General features: G+C 34.5%; 1 protein-coding gene across 1 annotated transcript in view; it reads right to left on the bottom strand.

Moving 5' to 3' along the window:
* Positions 1 to 16,481, bottom strand: part of LOC105214831 (hemicentin-2) — a 162,010-nt gene extending 145,529 nt beyond the window's left edge. The window contains exon 1 of the mRNA XM_054227360.1: positions 15,002 to 16,481. Coding sequence (XP_054083335.1) covers positions 15,002 to 15,149 — 148 coding nt within the window. The 5' untranslated portion in view covers positions 15,150 to 16,481. The remainder of the gene's footprint in view (positions 1 to 15,001) is intronic.
* Positions 16,482 to 17,082: the final 601 nt, after the last annotated feature.

Here is a 17,082-nt window from a genome sequence, read left to right as displayed (position 1 = left end):
TGTAGCTTCACAGGTATAATGCCATCAGGTTCAGACAGGTTCATGTTCAGGTTCAGTTTATCGCCCATGTTAGGTGGCGTTCATTCAGAAAGTCTAGGAGGGCAGTACCACCCTCCCGAAGCTCTTCAAGGTGTACTTCTTCTGTTGGTTGATTCTACAGTTTAGTAGGAATTCCCGCAGTCCATTCATTGCCATCACTTCTTTTGATTTTATATTTCGAAACATTACCCCAAATGTAAACGGAGCGCACAAGAAACATAAATATTCGCAACAACAAAACTACAACACAAAAAGCAAAAAAATGTCAATATCCCAGACGGTCTCACTCCGATTCGCGCCAGCGGAAACGTACAACAATTTATTTCCGGAAACGAAGGCACAAAGCAATATTAACGACAGCGTTGACAAGTCCGATCAATAAAATGAGGTGGTATAATACGAGGCGTGTATACTGAGTTGAACGGTTGTGGCACAGCCAGTGTATCCTTTGGCGATTTGCTGCTTTCGTAGCGCCAGCGGTGAGTGTACAGCCATAATTATTGGAAATATGACGTGATCTCTGCACTCCAGGTGGCGTTTCACCGACAACCGCTATCCTCTTTCGCCAGTCCAATTTGTGGTAACAACAACGTGGAGAACAGTATAGCGGAATGAGTGTTGAGTTGTAGGCAACGGCTCAGGAGGTTACTAATGAGCTAACGTAAACAAGCAATCAATTTGTATCCCTCCAATTTGGGCACAGTTTGGTAGCTTTGGCGATGGCGATTGTAAACAAGCGAAATCACAGCTATCCTAACGGTACTATGTGTACAGGTAATTGGGTAGAGGATAGTGGGAAACTGTATCGCGAGTCAATGCATCGCCAAATTCAAAATGAATCAAGATGAATGGACCTGTTTATTTATTAATTTTGCTTTATGATGATTTTCATTCACTATATTTCTTAATGTAGTTACTTATTAACATTTTATTTGGAATCAAAAAATATTTGTCAATTGTTTTCCACCCCTTTTCTAATTGGTCCTAATATGAACTTTAATGCTGATTGTTCAAATTATGGTAAGGATAAATAGTATAGTTTTACTGTCTCTTTATAGCCTATGTTCAATTTCAAAAATTCTGATAGCTAAGCGTGATCTCTAACGTGGGTGATAAGAACGTACAGTGATGGACAACAAAAAATATTGCCGGCTTGGTAATAATGTATTCTTTATGATGCACAACCATGCAAAATGCTTTGCGGAGTTAATCTCTCTGTTATTCGAAAAACCACCGCAGTAAAGGATTGGTGAAGGTAGATGGATAGGGAAAAAATATCTAAAACTGATAAGGATTTGTAATAGATCTATATCTTACTGGAAGTACACATGAAACATCGTAGAATAAGAATTACTGAAAATAAGACCCTAGAGAACCAGTAAGTATTTTCGTTTTCGAGATCAATGCTATCTTAATAAATAAATATAAACTGAAGATATTTTGTTGAAGAAGTTGAAGATATGAAGTTGAATTCGATTCGATATTTCAGTATAAAGCGAACACATAAAATGTCTCCGATCCTTCAAATTCTATTCAATAAACTGGACAGGTTGTCCACATTCTACATTTTCCTTGCGTTGTTCTTTCATCAAAGTCTTTATAAAACGTGAAACATCTGGGACAGACTTTATAGAAAGAGTCACCGATTTAGATTTAAAAAAACCATGGACCTTCGACATTCAGATGCCATATATAACGAAAAATAGTATATTTACGGACATTTCGTCTAAACCTTAAGATATAATCCTATACTTCATCTATACACGTACATATGAGAGTTTATTATGTTCCTTAAATAGCAGTATTTCTCTCATTCGACTTCATATGAAAATATAAAAATCCTTACCACCAGAAATGAAATCATTTCATCCTCATTATACCTTTAATCAACGCATTGCCATTTACTCTCAAATTACTAGATATTAACATTTAAGAATTTATTGAGCGTTACATTATTCTTATCATTCTGAGCTACTGAATAAGTCAATTAAATTAACTAATCAAGAATACCTTTAAGTAAACCGAAGTATTCGAATGGCTTATATTGGTGTACGTACATATGTAAAATTATTCAATGCATGAAGCATCCGATCGTAAATATTTACACTTTGACTACCTTTGTGTGTCAGTAGATTTTATAGAATTTAAATTTTAAAATGGCTTAAGTCGACTTAAGGTTTAGTTTACCTTAAGGTGGGTATTTTGATTTCTAGTTAAGCACTAACTGTGTACTTTAACGGTATTTCAATATAGTTTAAAGCTTCCTCTTCTAAATTCACATTAATTAAAGCTTAAATAAGTTCATCAGTGTAGCTTAAATTGTCGTCATTAACTTAAAACGACTTAAGCTATTTAAATATATTGGCACACATACATACGTGGGTGTGCTTACAAATTCGTAGCTTAGTGGAGGCAGAAAACAAAACAATCAAAGCTATTTTTGATGCACAATTTTAGACCTATGGTTTTCAATTAGACGATATTTTTTTCGAAATTTTTATTTTTGACATACAACACCAAGTGCTGCAAAAAGTGGTCGAAATCGGGCCTCTTGAATGAAATCTATTCCAGCCCGTGGCTGTCACTTGCCGGAAATCATTCTTATATTTATATAAAGCTAAATTTGATCAACGCTATAGAAGCATTAACCATTCGAATAGTTCATTTAGGGTAGTCTGCTCAACGGAAGAATTTAGCCGGTTGTATATCCGACCTTGTGAAATGAACCCGATTCTCATAAGAGCAATTAACCTCTGAGATTTAAGTCAGAACTGTAGTAAGCTTTCGAAGAACAACAAACAATATGTTTTAATTTGAGCTAGATAATAACAGATATCTATACAGATCTATTTATTCTTTCAAGAATTGTGGCCCGAGAATTCTCATTTGACATTAATATTGTAGACTATTACAATTCCTAATGCTTAATAAGTTCCAGATCAGCTCAGGCTAATTAAAAATGAGTATTATGTAACAACACCAACAATGTCAGCCTCGAAATCCAACGCAGAATAACTCTTACAAACAGCTGCTACTTTGGACTGAGGAGGCGATTGAAAAGTAAAGTCCTTTCTCGACGAACCAAAATCAAACTCTACAAGTCGATCATTATTCCCGTCCTGATGTATGGCGCAGAAGCGTGGACGATGGCAACATCCGATGAGACGACTCTTGGGGTCTGAAAGTGTTCGATGCAGTAACCGCTAGTAAGCCGCGGAAGAGGAGGATCTCCACATATTTCATCAAATAACTTCCAATTAAACTTAGTAAAAACTTCAATCACCCAAAAACCACGAACTCAACCACATACCTTCGTATAACGCGATTGACAAGAGTCAACAACCGTTAAACAATGCTTGCTTGCAGGAATTATAATATCACTCAACAATACGACGATAAGCGTCATTGCATTCTTATTGACTACATAATTAAGGTACATTGAAGCGTTCTGAACTTTACGATTCGCATACAGACAGACATTGCGTTCCGAATTGCCGTTATGTTTAAGTAAAGGCATTGCAGCAAAAAATTATAAATGTAAATAAGTATATACGCAGGTGTCTACGTATAACGCTCCAGCAGGTTCACCAACTCACATAGGTTTTTGTAAGCACATATAATAAATATTATTACTTATGCTCACATTGTTACCTGTACATACTATATGCATATGCTATGTGTGCCTTATAAGACTGACTTACGTCCGCAAAAGGCGCAACGTTCTACCATTCACCGTCACATCTTCCATACATTGCATGTTGGTATTTATTTGTTGTTTACATTTAATTGGAAATTGCTGCCGTCCCATTTCTGAACAGGAATGTAAAATAACAGAATGTGCATAAGTAAATGCGTCGGTAAAATATGGCAACGCCAAGGAGACATACATTGCTCGGGCATTGCAATGTAGCTTACATATTACCACCGACCAGTGAGCTGGTAGCCGAAAAAGCATTTGCACCAAATCCATATACACAAGTGCACACATGAGAAGTTATTACTGGAAGTTAGTGCTGGCTTGTTTATTTATTCGTTGGAAATTACCGGCAAACTATTTGATTTATGTTTAGTTGCAAAACCCCTTTACTATGTGGCCACATCCATATTTTATGTAGCTTGCTAATATGTAATGAAAATGTTCAAGCATTAACATTTCAACACATACAAATGTGTACTTGTGAATACCCTGTTGGAATTTTAAGGAATCTTAAAGAAGTAATTACCCGTAATAATTAAAAAATATATATTTCATGTCTCGTGTGATTTTTTTTCATTTTTGAAACTCTCTGTGGTTTGACCTCAAAAAATATCCAAAAAATTAATAGAGCAAAGTAATCATTCTTCATTTGGAATTATATATAAGGGTTGATCAAATGGATACCAATTGGACAGCTAGAATCGCCAGTCCTTTGTGATGCCAGAAACTTTTAAATTTGGATACCCAAGACCTTCAAACCTCAACAAATCGCCTTCAGTCTGTTAAGGGGTTAGGGGTAGTCAGAGACACGTAAAAATGAGAATTTTCGGTATTGTTTTGCTATTAAATCATGTTATTCTACAAAAGTAATAATATGGCATTATTATGCAATGTTTTGACTTCAAGTCACGAAAATTTGAAAAAAAAAATTATAATTTCCAAAGTTATAGCTGTCTGTGTTGACCCAGTTTCAAAAAAAGGTCCTTGCGGTGACAATCATAAGTCCTTGGAGATTCATCTAAAATCAATGGGAAAAAATAGTTTTATAAATAGATAATCCTGGATCTGATTCGAAGCTTTTTTTCAAAAATAAACAAAATGGCGGCCTCGGGAATTTTTTTTAGATTTTCGGGAAAAAATCAACAGTTATTTTTTTTTTGAAAATACTGACTACCCCCAACCCCTTAAAAATTTCTTGAGTTGGTTCTTATTCAATCGAGCCAATTCATCTAGTTCGCTAAAACTAGTGCTACCGAAATATTTCAGCGTCAGTCTGGTAAAATCTGGACTGTAAAGGAGAAATTGTTAGTGCTAGATCTAACATTCCAGACAAAAAAAGTCCAAATGGAAGAACTCCTTGAAGAGAACAGAAAGCACTACCAACTTAACTGGTGATTAGATAAAAGCCAATAGAACGCACTATCGCGTAATTCAAACAGACAGGCAGCACTTATGAAGCAAGTCTGCGCTAAAATGCCGTCTTAATCACGCGCAATAGTGTTGCAACATTTTCTTAGGTGGAAAAATACTTAAATCTGCGCAAAAATATTTTTTTTTCCCTTTGTTTCGAGCTGCGGCTATGCCTCACGTTTTATTTAATCAAATAAAATATATTTCAACGTAAAAACAACATATAATATATATTTGTATTGCCATTTTTGTCAAAATTTTGTCCTCTGAGTAGTTTTTACCATTGTGAATAGTCTCCATTGGTAAAACAAAATTTGGCAGCACTCAGAAAGCGGCGATAGAATTTTTAACGAAATATCAAGTAGATAACTTTGTTGTTGTTTCACATGTAAAATTTTTTACAGGCTAGCAGCACCCAAAGATAGCGAGCAGAGAAGTGGCCAATCGATTACAGCTAAAGTAAACCTTAACAGCAACACTTAAGAATTTCCTAAGGGGTTTGTTATATACATTTATACAAATGTAGAAACGTATATATACAATTGACATGAGCAAAAACCACAATACACTCGCACATAGAAGCAACTTCAATGTTTTTTATGTTATCGCACATATTTTATTTGCGTAACAGTAAAGGACATTTTGCATTACGTTTAACGTGCGATAATAAAAATGGCAAATAAACACAGTTAAGGCGACTGCAACACACACAAACACCACCAAAACCATAACACAAACATTATTGCAATGGATTTACTATTTGTACACACATACTACTTACATAGCAGATGTATATACAAGTGTTTACGTTAAAAATTCTCATTCTTAGCTAGAAGGATAATCTAGTATGCTTCAAAATGCACATTTCTTTTAGCAGGCACCTAAAATATGTAGATTGATTTATGAGGAGTGTGGTATTTCGAGAAAAAATTTACAAGCAAGCTTAAATTATTAGTTAAAAAAAGACCGTTGCCCGAAAGCATAATTAATCAAATATGAGATATATCATCGTAGCTTACATAGCTTGGCATATTTTTTCCTTAATCTTCAATGCCACGCCCCTAAAATGGCTTGTTTCAAAAATACTTAACTATTTAATTAAATAGAACTAATGATTAAAAAAATATACATATATTCGTTCTCTTAAAAAAATTAGGAAGAGAATTTCTTAAAAGAAACAAGTAAGGAAGGGCTAAGTTCGGGTGTAACCGAACATTTTATACTCTCACAATTTATTTATTTAACTTAATTAATATTATATAATACATAAATTTGACCCACATATTCGTCATATATATTGTATAAAGTCCATTGAAAGTTGGAAACCATAATATTAGGTTAGAAGCACCGAGGTCCACATGTTCGGTATATGGATCCTTGAAAACCTATGGTCCGATTTTGGCGATTTTTAGAATGGGGCTGTTACACTGTAAATGATTCAGATTGTCTTCAAAGTTCTGGTATATAGGAAGTAGGCGTGGTTGTGAAGCGATTTGGCCAATTTTCACAACATATTATTGGGAGGTTAGGAAACTATTACAAACCAAGTTTCATTGAAATCGGTCGAGTATTTCCTGAGATATGGTTTTTGACCCATTAGTGGGCGACGCCACGCCCAGTTTCCATTTTGTAAAAAATCTGAGTGCAGCTTTCATCTGCTATTTTTTATGTGAAATTTAGTGTTTCTGACGTTTTTCGTTAGTGAGTTAACACACTTTTAGTAATTTTCAACCTAACTTTTCTATGGGAGGTGGACGTGGTTATGATCCGATTTCAACTATTTTCATGGCGTTTGGTGGGGTACGTAAGAGAATCGACTGCAGAAAGTTTTGTTTATATAGCTTCATTGGTTTGCGATATATAAACAAAGAACCGATTTGGGGGCGGGGCCACGCCCACTTCTCCAAAATAATTATATCCAAATATGCCCCTTCCTAGTGCGATCCTTTATTCCAGACTTCTCTATTTCTGTTCTTTAAACATTTCATACGAATTAAGGGGTTATATACAGTTAGAATTTTCAAAAAATCGATTTTTTTTTATTTCATTTTCTTAATGTACATGTATTTAAGAATACACACAGAAAATTTCATATCGTTCCGGTGAATATTTTCAAAGTTACAAGCAAATGAAAAATTTGAAAAGGCGTTTCAGAGTGCTTTTAAGTACAAGGTCCAAACTTTAAACGCGTTTTTCTCAAAATGGTGTTTTCAAAGTCGGTGACCAACATTACTCGAAAACGGCTAGACCGATTAGTCTCAAATTTTAACACGACCTTCTTAAATGTATTTTTTAGTAATTAATCGAAGATTTTTTCTCTCCGATAAATATTTTTTTTTATAAACAATTTAAGGCCGAAATTTCGGTGAAGAATCGATTTTTTTTTGGAGAAACCGCCATTTTGTCAAAAAATTTTATTTTGCTTATTCCTTCGATTAATTACTAGATTTAACATTATTTTATCGAAATCTGTTTGGTTTTTTAATTTCGGATGATCCAGTTCCGAGATATAGTGGTCACCGCAAAACGTCTTTTTTGAGAGGAGCTCCTGGAGATCAGCTGTAGTTTTTTTTTTCAAATAAATATTTTTACTAGTACTAAGTCTTAAAATACAGTTAAAAGATACCATAATATGTGTATAAATTTTTGGATCAATAAATTAAAAAGTTTTCTCAGAAAAAATTCTGGAAAATTCACTTTTTTTCGGTCGTCTAACTGTATATAACCCCTTAAAGTCGTTAGAGATCAAGTAAGGCCTGCACTATATCTACAGCATCTGGAATGACCCTTAAAACATGAACGTAAACCTGAGGAAAGGCAACATACAGAGCTGTATCAATATGCTCTTCACTAGTCTATTCTTCATTTTGAATTTCCCAAGTTTTAACCTCTCAATGTGTAACAGTGTACCAAGATTAAATTCCATGGCAGACTCAGAACTAGTCTAGACTTTGCCAGAATTTACGCTACTTCATAAGTGGCCGACCTATTCTAAATCTTTATTCCTCTGATATACAATTCGCAGTTTTTTTTAATTAGATGGCAACAATATTTCTAATTAACTCTAAATTAAATATTAGGTTGGCAAATATCTCTCGTCCGCCTTTTTGTCTTTTGAATTTCGCGGCAATGTATCAAGCGCTACAGAGCTCGTATCTGGCAATACTATACATCTTTGAAAGGTCTTGATATAACCAACAAAATGACGCTATGCATGATTAGTTTGGATATTGCGTTCAACAGTTATGGGCGTGTAAACATGGAGTTCACTAACGCTGAAATTCGCTGTATTTTAAAGTTTTCCTTCGTTAAAGGCAAATCCGCTAGAGAAATGTTCCGTGAGATTAATGGTGTTTTGGGGGATGGTCCTCTATCACTTCGAACTGCGGAGGAAAGGTTTCGACGATTCAAAGTGGGTGAAAACGACACCATGGATAAGCCAGCCGGCGGAAGACCTGTGACGACGAATACCGATCAAATCATGGAAAACATCGAGTTGGACCGACATGTGGCACCTCGTGACATCGCCCAGGAGATTGGAGTTAATCACCAAACCATTTTAAACCATCTGCAGAAGACTGAATACATAAAAAGCTTGATGTTTGGGTGCCGCATAATTTGACGCAAAAAACCCTTCTGGACCGAATCAAGGCCTGCGATATGCTGCTGAAACGGAACGAACTCGACCCATTTTTGAAGCGGATGGTGACTGGCGACCCAAAATGGATCACATACGACAATATCAAGCGAAAACGGTCGTGGTCAAAGGCCAGTGAATCGTCCCAAAGGAACGTTTTGCTGTGTATTTTTTGGGATTGGAAGGAAATCATCCACTATGAGCTGCTCCCATATGGCCAGACGCTTAATTCTACCATCTACTGCGAACAACTGGACCGAAGCAGGCGATCGACCTGAAGCGTCCAGAATTGGCCAACAGGAAGGGTGTAGTGTTCCACCAGTACAACGCCAGAGCACACACTTCGTTGATGAGCTCGATTGGGAGGTTTTATCGCATCCACCCCAATACTAAATAAACCAATATTAAAATAAACAATATTTTTAATCTGATATCTGTATATATTAATTTTCCCTTTCTTCTATATTTCTATACTCGATTCCACTTTTTACAAAATGTTAAACAACATACCCAACTATTTTTGTAGAAGAACTTTAAAAGTGTAAATCCATAAGCGAAATTCTCATGCTTTGCAAACTCATATTGCTGATCATAAAATATGTAAGTCATATTTCTTATTCACAACTACTTAGATATCATAAAAATATCAACATTTACGAGTTGGCGCCCATAATAAGTAGCAAGCTCATGCCATAATGCCATAGATCATGAGAATACCAGCAGCCAAGCTAATGCCATCAGCATTTTTTCGCTGCCAACTAGCAACGACCTTGCAGGGAAGGCCGGATATTCGATTATCAAGCGAAAGTAATATATAGTAAAGAGAGTTTAAATAAAATTTCAACCTTAGAAGTTAACGAATCGAATAGCCTGGCATAAATCAAAGAGGGTGGCATAAATAAATCGAAAGAATATCAAATGATTATACCACTTTAATGAGCAATCCACATACTCTTTGACGGTCAAGTATATAGCATAACTTCATTGTTGCTTTCATATTTAATTTTTTTACAAGAGAGCAGAGCTGAAACATATGCTAGCGAGAAAAAAATATGGCAAATCGAAGACAGCAATTACTTCATAATCCTTAAATATAGTTAAATTTCTATATTTATGCACATGTAGTCTGCTTGACGGACCATGAATTTAAATGCCGCTGCGTACACAAATGAGTTTCATCTCTTTGAGAAAATTACAAGTGTGCAATTTGTCGCAACTACTCTCACTGGTGCACTCGTTTCCTCATTTTCGTTCGTTCGTACGTTCATCATTTACTCACTCATTTATTTATTTACGAAAGCATTCACTTAAACGTATATGTATGTAGTATGCAGTTAATATATGCCTCATATGAGCATATGCTGAGTATATCCATGCAGTGTACGGTTTGCACGCTTGTTTCCATACGCATTACTCTATTCCGGCTTGTAATAAAATTTCTCTACTGACACTTTTAAGTAAATTCAGCAGAGTACACATAAATCCGCCGACTCACCGACACACACACATGTCTACGAGTATTTATGAATGCAAGTGTATGCAGCAGTTGCTCAAATGGTGACTTTAGGGTGCTACATAAGCGAATCAGGTTTTGGAAGAGATTGCGGTTCATCTAGCACAATCATAAATTGTTTTTTAGGCGTTTGCTGGGAAAAAGTCTAGAGAAACACTTGATGATACTTTCAGATCAAAACCATAGGATCACAAACATGTTCTTAAATAGCATTAGCTCCATATAAAAATATCCTTAATATCTGTATTTCGACCGATCTCTTAGTTCGCGAGCTGAGTTCTATCAAGTAATCTGCTTTTACAGAAGCTGTAGATCTTTTATGAACGGCTAACATTAGTTTTTCTTATTTCTTGAAATTCCCACCAGATTTTTGGACTTCATTGGGTCACTTTCATTAGACTGTAGTCGGTTTCTCTACAGAAAAGAAAGGCAAGCTTTCGAGGGTTGATATTGTATGACAAATTAAGAGCACTACTAGTTTTGAGGCACCTGAAGAGAGTCTACATTCATTGTCGAGGGTTTTATTATCGTACGGACTCGAACAATCATACCTACAAGAACTCCATACATAACTCACTCGGCTAAGGCGACCACTAGTGGGTCTAAAAAAAATTTCAGCTCATGTTAAGATTGATTATAATCATGAGTGGAGGAAGAAAAAGAGCATAAGGATCAAGAAAAGCATTTCATTCCGTTTCTGAAGGTGTTATCATTAATAATCTTTCTCATATTGTAAAGTTTTTCACCCACCCTTATGCCCATGCACACCTACTTGTATACCTTCAGGCTACGGATGTGTGTGCGAATGAAAAGCAGGCAAACACTTTACTATCAACTTTCAAGTACACGTGATATGATGTACGAGTTTTATCCAAGCATATGTTTATACACATGTATGTCAACACTTATACGAATGTGTGTTTGCATACACCGAAGGTATATGTATGTATAAAGTAGCAAACACAAGGAGATTTTAACATTTTTAGTGCTGCTTATAAAAATTTTAAAATTACCTTGTTACATTGCGTGAGGAATTTCAATGAAACTTTTAAATTAGCCGCCATAGCAGCAGCACGCACACACACACACACCTGCATAGTCAGCAGTTATGGGATCAAGCGCCAGCAGCAGTGACTCACGCATTAATATTGAAGTTGCAAAATCTTCATGCACCAGATAGCACGTGGCGTATACGCAACATGCCTTACTCGTATATAGTATAAGCAAACGACTACTTGTACGCACGTTGTAACATATTTACATATGCGTATGTATGTACAAATATTATCCACGCAAATTTTGCGACAATTTAATTAGCAGACAAACTGTGATATGTCATATGCTGCAAATAGTCACATGTAAATTACAGTGGAGCTTCAATTTCAAAATTTTTGTTGAATTTAGTTATTTTGTACTCAGAATATACATACATATATTGCTTAGTATATACTGGTTTTGTTACTTAGCGGTTTTTATGAAGCTTTAAAGAATATATATAGATGAGTATGTCAAATGTTTGAACAATCGGTTAATATGACTGATACCCCAAAGAAAAAAAATATCTTCTTATCACGAAAATAATTTTTTGTATTTTATATCGGTACACAAAAATTGCAAAGCAAAGATCACAAATATGGATATCAAAGAAATACAGAAACAGACAAAAATAGTTTATATTTGTAACTGAATGGATATGATTAAAAAATAATTTCATTGAAAGTTTTAAGCAAATAAACTGCCCGTCCACAATCGAATTTGTTCGCCCGAAAACAGGAAAGATACAAAATTTTCAATTTTGTCTTACATATCATTTAAATACGAACACTGCCACCAACAGTGAAAATTTTGTAGAAATGAACAAATACGACTGCACATGGACCGCTTAATGCATCCCAAAGAACAATATTAAACCTCTAAAAAAATTTATAATTGACATAAATGACACTATAGGCAAAATCTTACTGTGTATTAAATCGAACTAATTTTGTCCAGTATTCCCGAGTTTCAAAGTTAATCTCCAAAATCGAAATATTTGGATTCAAAATTTGAAAAAATTACTTTAAATAAATTATGATTAATTACAGTATATAGCTACTGAAAAATCCAAACGATTTTTTATATAAGATTGCAACAACTATTAAGTAAAAGTTGTTGTGGTAATCACATAAATTATTCTCCGAATACCTCTTTGAATCTACGAATAATCCAGAGGAAAGTTATCGACCGATTTGTGTAATATAATAATTAGTTAGTGAGGCCTTTCTCTACATTACTGTAGGAAGGATAAACCTAGAATTTCAGATTTATTCAATTTCAAATTTAGCGTTCATACAATTTTTTTGGCGTCAAAAATGTCAAAAAATAGCTTTAAATTCTAATATTTTCTATGACATATATTTTTTCAATTTAATATCTTTTTAATTTTATAGGTTCTAGAAAAACACTTCAATTTCATATTCATGAGTGATAAATAGAGCAGTTTGGAACTTCAGGTTGACGACGAAAAATTATCCTGAGCCGGCATTAAAAAAAAAATAAATACTTTTTTACTTTAGAAAAGAATAAGAAAATTCTAGAAGACTCAATAAAATTGTGTTAAAGCAATAAAAATATTTTATCACCTTTAAAATATATTTTTTTTATTATTAAAATTGTACCTAGTATACAATGATTAAGTACTAACAACAATTCAATTCTAATAAGTTAAAAAATAATTAAAAGCTAAATGTTAGAGGAATTCATTTGCTGCTACAGTTGCCTTGCTAAGTCTGAAGGCCTCTTACGTTTCAGTCAGTTTTCTCGTTCAGCAGTCCCGATGAGTCTGGATGCCTCTTCATTTACATGCTGTATAAGTCTCATTTCGTGAGTCTTTGCAAGTTTGGTTATTTCGTTTACTACTGAACTCACACCAAGATCATGGTGAAGGTCAGCAGATCTAACATATCAAGGAGCATTAACTATACTTCTAAGTACCTTATTTTGGAAGCGCTGAATGCAGGCAATACAGTTTTGACTTGAGCAACCCCATAGCTGAGCTCCATAGGCCCAAATTGGCTTTAGTACTTGATTATATATAAACAGCTTGTTTGCGATAGAAAGCGTGGATCTCCTACCGACCAGATGGTAAAACTAAGGAAATTTTAAATCAAGCTCACACCTTTTTTTCTTGACATGCTCTTTCCAGCGAAGCTTAGCATCTAGGGTGATGCCTAGGTACTTAGCATTATTGTGATGTGGTCACAGCGAACCATTTATATAAATGGGATGGTAAGATGTTTTGTTTAAAGTAAACATAGTTTAATTTAATGCGCCCATTGAAAGCCCATTTAGTAATTGCATTGACTGCTGTTTGCACTCGAAGTGTAGATATTGAGGTTGACTCTCCTGCTGCTAACGGGGCTGTGACATCCCCAAGTTCGCTGTGACATAACTTGAGTCAGTGGGGATATCACTTGTAAAAAGCAAATAAAGCATTGATCCCAACATGCTTCCCAGGGGAACACTCACTTCTATCTGTTGCAAGTTTGAGTATGCATCCTCCTGTTTTATGCGAAAGTATCTATCTTTCAGGTAGGAAGCAATTATTTCGCAATATTGTTTGGGTAACATGCATTTCAATTTCAGCAGTAGGCCAGAATGCCAAGCTCTATCAAAAGCCTGAGACACCTCTAAGAAGGCCGCCGAACAAACGTTCTTTTTACGTGATTTACCCGGCTTAGGTATCATAATAACTTCAGATACTTTCCAAAGCGATGGAACGTATCTTAAGTATAATGCACTGTTTGCAATGTTTACAATTTTTTTATACAATTCTTTGGTAGATTGCGTAATATTTCTCCGGTTATTAAATAAAAATTTAAAATATAATAATCAACTTTTGGGCTTTTACATGGACTTCTCCACTTAAGCGTTTCCCGAATTATATTCGTTAGAGGTACAACAAGGATTATAATATTTACGGCATCTGGAATGGTGCTTCAAACAATAAGGTCTTTCTTAATGTTCTCATACTACGTTAAGTAGGTCACTTACCTAAGGTAATTAGCTGCCTCAAATTCCTTTAATATCAAATTTACTCAATTTAGTTAAACAATTAGTATTTATAGCATGTCAAAAATGGTCGAAATCGTCTATGTAAATTAAGTGGATAATAACTTAAATTTGAATTTAAAAAAATTTTGACATTTTCTGATTAATACAATCTCATTTTGACTATAATCAAGGTTAAGTAATATACAAATACATGCATAGTTGCGAGTACTAGTATTTTCATAGACTTGTTGCTTTTCACATTATTCATATAATAATTTCCATTTTTTCCATTCCCCTTTTCACTTAACACACTCCACAGGGTCTCATAAAGACCTACACAGCGGTTATCTATTAAATCCTAATTAGGTAATAGGGTTAATGGCTGTATTGAATGGCTAATTGAGAACAATTAGAGGTAAATTTGCTTAAATTATTTGAATTACCCAATTGGCAGTATATGATATTTGAATGGAGTGGTTTATAGCTCTTGTAATTATGCTGATTTGCTTTCCAATATATCCGAGTAATATTATTCATATTATACATCATACTACACAACTTTTAGATTTTGTGATGATTGTAATATTCACCTGCCTATCAATTTAGCTGACAGTTACAACATTTGTCACATAAACAAATCAACATTTTATTTTATTTTTTTTAATACACTCACCTAAAGCATGACGCTGCATTGCTTGTTGTTGCTGCATTGCATTTGCTTCGCTGTTTTTGCCATCCAATGCGGTTGTCGTTGTCGTTGGTGTCAACAAAAATGTGAGCAACAATAACATTATTGTTGTCAATTCATTTGCGAATGACATGACGACTGCTGCTGGCTGTGACACTTTGGACAATCAAAGGATTGGAATTATTTCGCTGTTTGTTGTTGAGCTGTGTGCGCCATGTGCAGCGAGTGTTCTTGTTGATGATGACAATTTTTAATTGTTGACAGTATTTCAACTGCTTTTATAGCTTGCTATATTATTGGCAGTGAACATTCGTTTAAGAAAAAATTCAAATCGAATAAACATTTCGCTGTTAGTTTTTCAACAACAACACACTCACTTAAAAAATAACTAATTAAAAGGTATGCTGAATTTTTTGAAGCGCTTATTTGACTTTTTGGTGCTTTATAAGTGAGTATAAATATTTTTTCTGCTGTTGATGGATGTTTATGACAATATTGGTTTATTTCATGAAATATTTATTATATAATTTTTTTTCGGTAAATCTATTTTCACTTAATTAAAATATTTTTTTTTTTTGTTTTGAATTTAATAATTATTTTCTTTTTTTTTATTATCACACATTAATTAATTTGTGCACCTGTAGGACTTATAAGCAACACCGATTCGATATCGATTTCATTTAAAAATTTATATATTTTTTTGTTTTATTTACTTTATATATAAATCATTTACATTCTTCAATGAACCACACCATTTTCCACTTGGTTCCAAAGTCAATTAAATATTATAATAATATAAATATTTTCACAATATATTTTCAAAATTTCACAATTAACTCTTTTAACACACCCGACCACTTTTAAAACACTGCCGTAGATAATAATAATGGCTTGAACAACACAACTTGTTATATATTTACAACACTCCTGCGTATGAATTACGCGTTCACGTCGTCCAGCATGCGTACGAAATGCCTGCAATCGAACATGTCACGCGTCCGCACTAAATAATCAACGCGTCCGTAATGCTGTGTCGTCAGCGCAGTCACTGACACGTTTACTCGAGTCCATTCAGTTGAAACATTTATTGCTCGAACATCAACATCCTTTCGCCGCAAACGGCACGCACGAAACAGTTTTCGCCTTTTACACCTTGTCAGTCGCAAACTGCTTTACATTTCGCCTTGTAACTTCGTTCAAATACTCCGAAAATGCAGCGAACATTTTATATTGCATCCTAAAACCCAAACCAACCATAGCCACCCACAGTGTAACAGTAAATTTACATATCTTATGTCTCTCTGACTTTTAGTAACAGCTGTTTTCCATTGCACCAAAGTGTTCCCAGCTGTTTAGCAAGCTGCCTTGAGAGACAGGTAAAGCTCTCTGAAACAGTAAACCGGTAACAGTTTTCTCTTATAAGCAAACTGTTCTCAGTTTAATTTCGTCGGTATTATTTGTCCCGTTAATGTCAAAAAGTAATGTTGTATCGTGTTAACTATAATTTATGGTTTATAATACCAGAGAACTTGTAAATACTGTAAGTCCATCGTTTGGCAGAAGAGTGTTATGCAAGTGTTATACTTGTCCCAAAGTTTAGCTGTAAATTCATGGCTGAATATGTGGTATTTACAGGTCTTATGGGTACCATATAATACAAATATAAAGAGATTGCACCATGGCTCACAGATATGAGCTTAATGAAATCAATCCTACATCCTACTAATTTATTTTAACTGAAGTACATTGAAGAACATTACTTAATCCAACACATAAAAGGAATACCTATACAATATACAGCTCTGGAGCTCTGGATCTGAGTTACTTTTGGGATTTTCAATAACATAAAGCTTATAAGAAGTAGAAAAAACACATGTCAAACTTTGTTCGAATTGCCTATTGGATAATTCACAGTGATGTTCCAACCTTACTTTTTAGAGAATATATTATTAAACCGTTCCTCCGAGAAATTATACATTATTAAGCTGAATTTGTAGTAAGTCAAATTTATATTTGAGTACTTCCGGTTCGGACTTTAAATTCAGCAATATGACGAGGCTCTTAGA

This window comes from Zeugodacus cucurbitae, chromosome 3 (genome assembly GCF_028554725.1).
Source record: "Zeugodacus cucurbitae isolate PBARC_wt_2022May chromosome 3, idZeuCucr1.2, whole genome shotgun sequence".
NCBI lineage: Eukaryota > Metazoa > Arthropoda > Insecta > Diptera > Tephritidae > Zeugodacus > Zeugodacus cucurbitae.
Note: the sequence above shows the minus strand (reverse complement) of the source record. Positions and strands in the feature narration are given on the sequence as shown.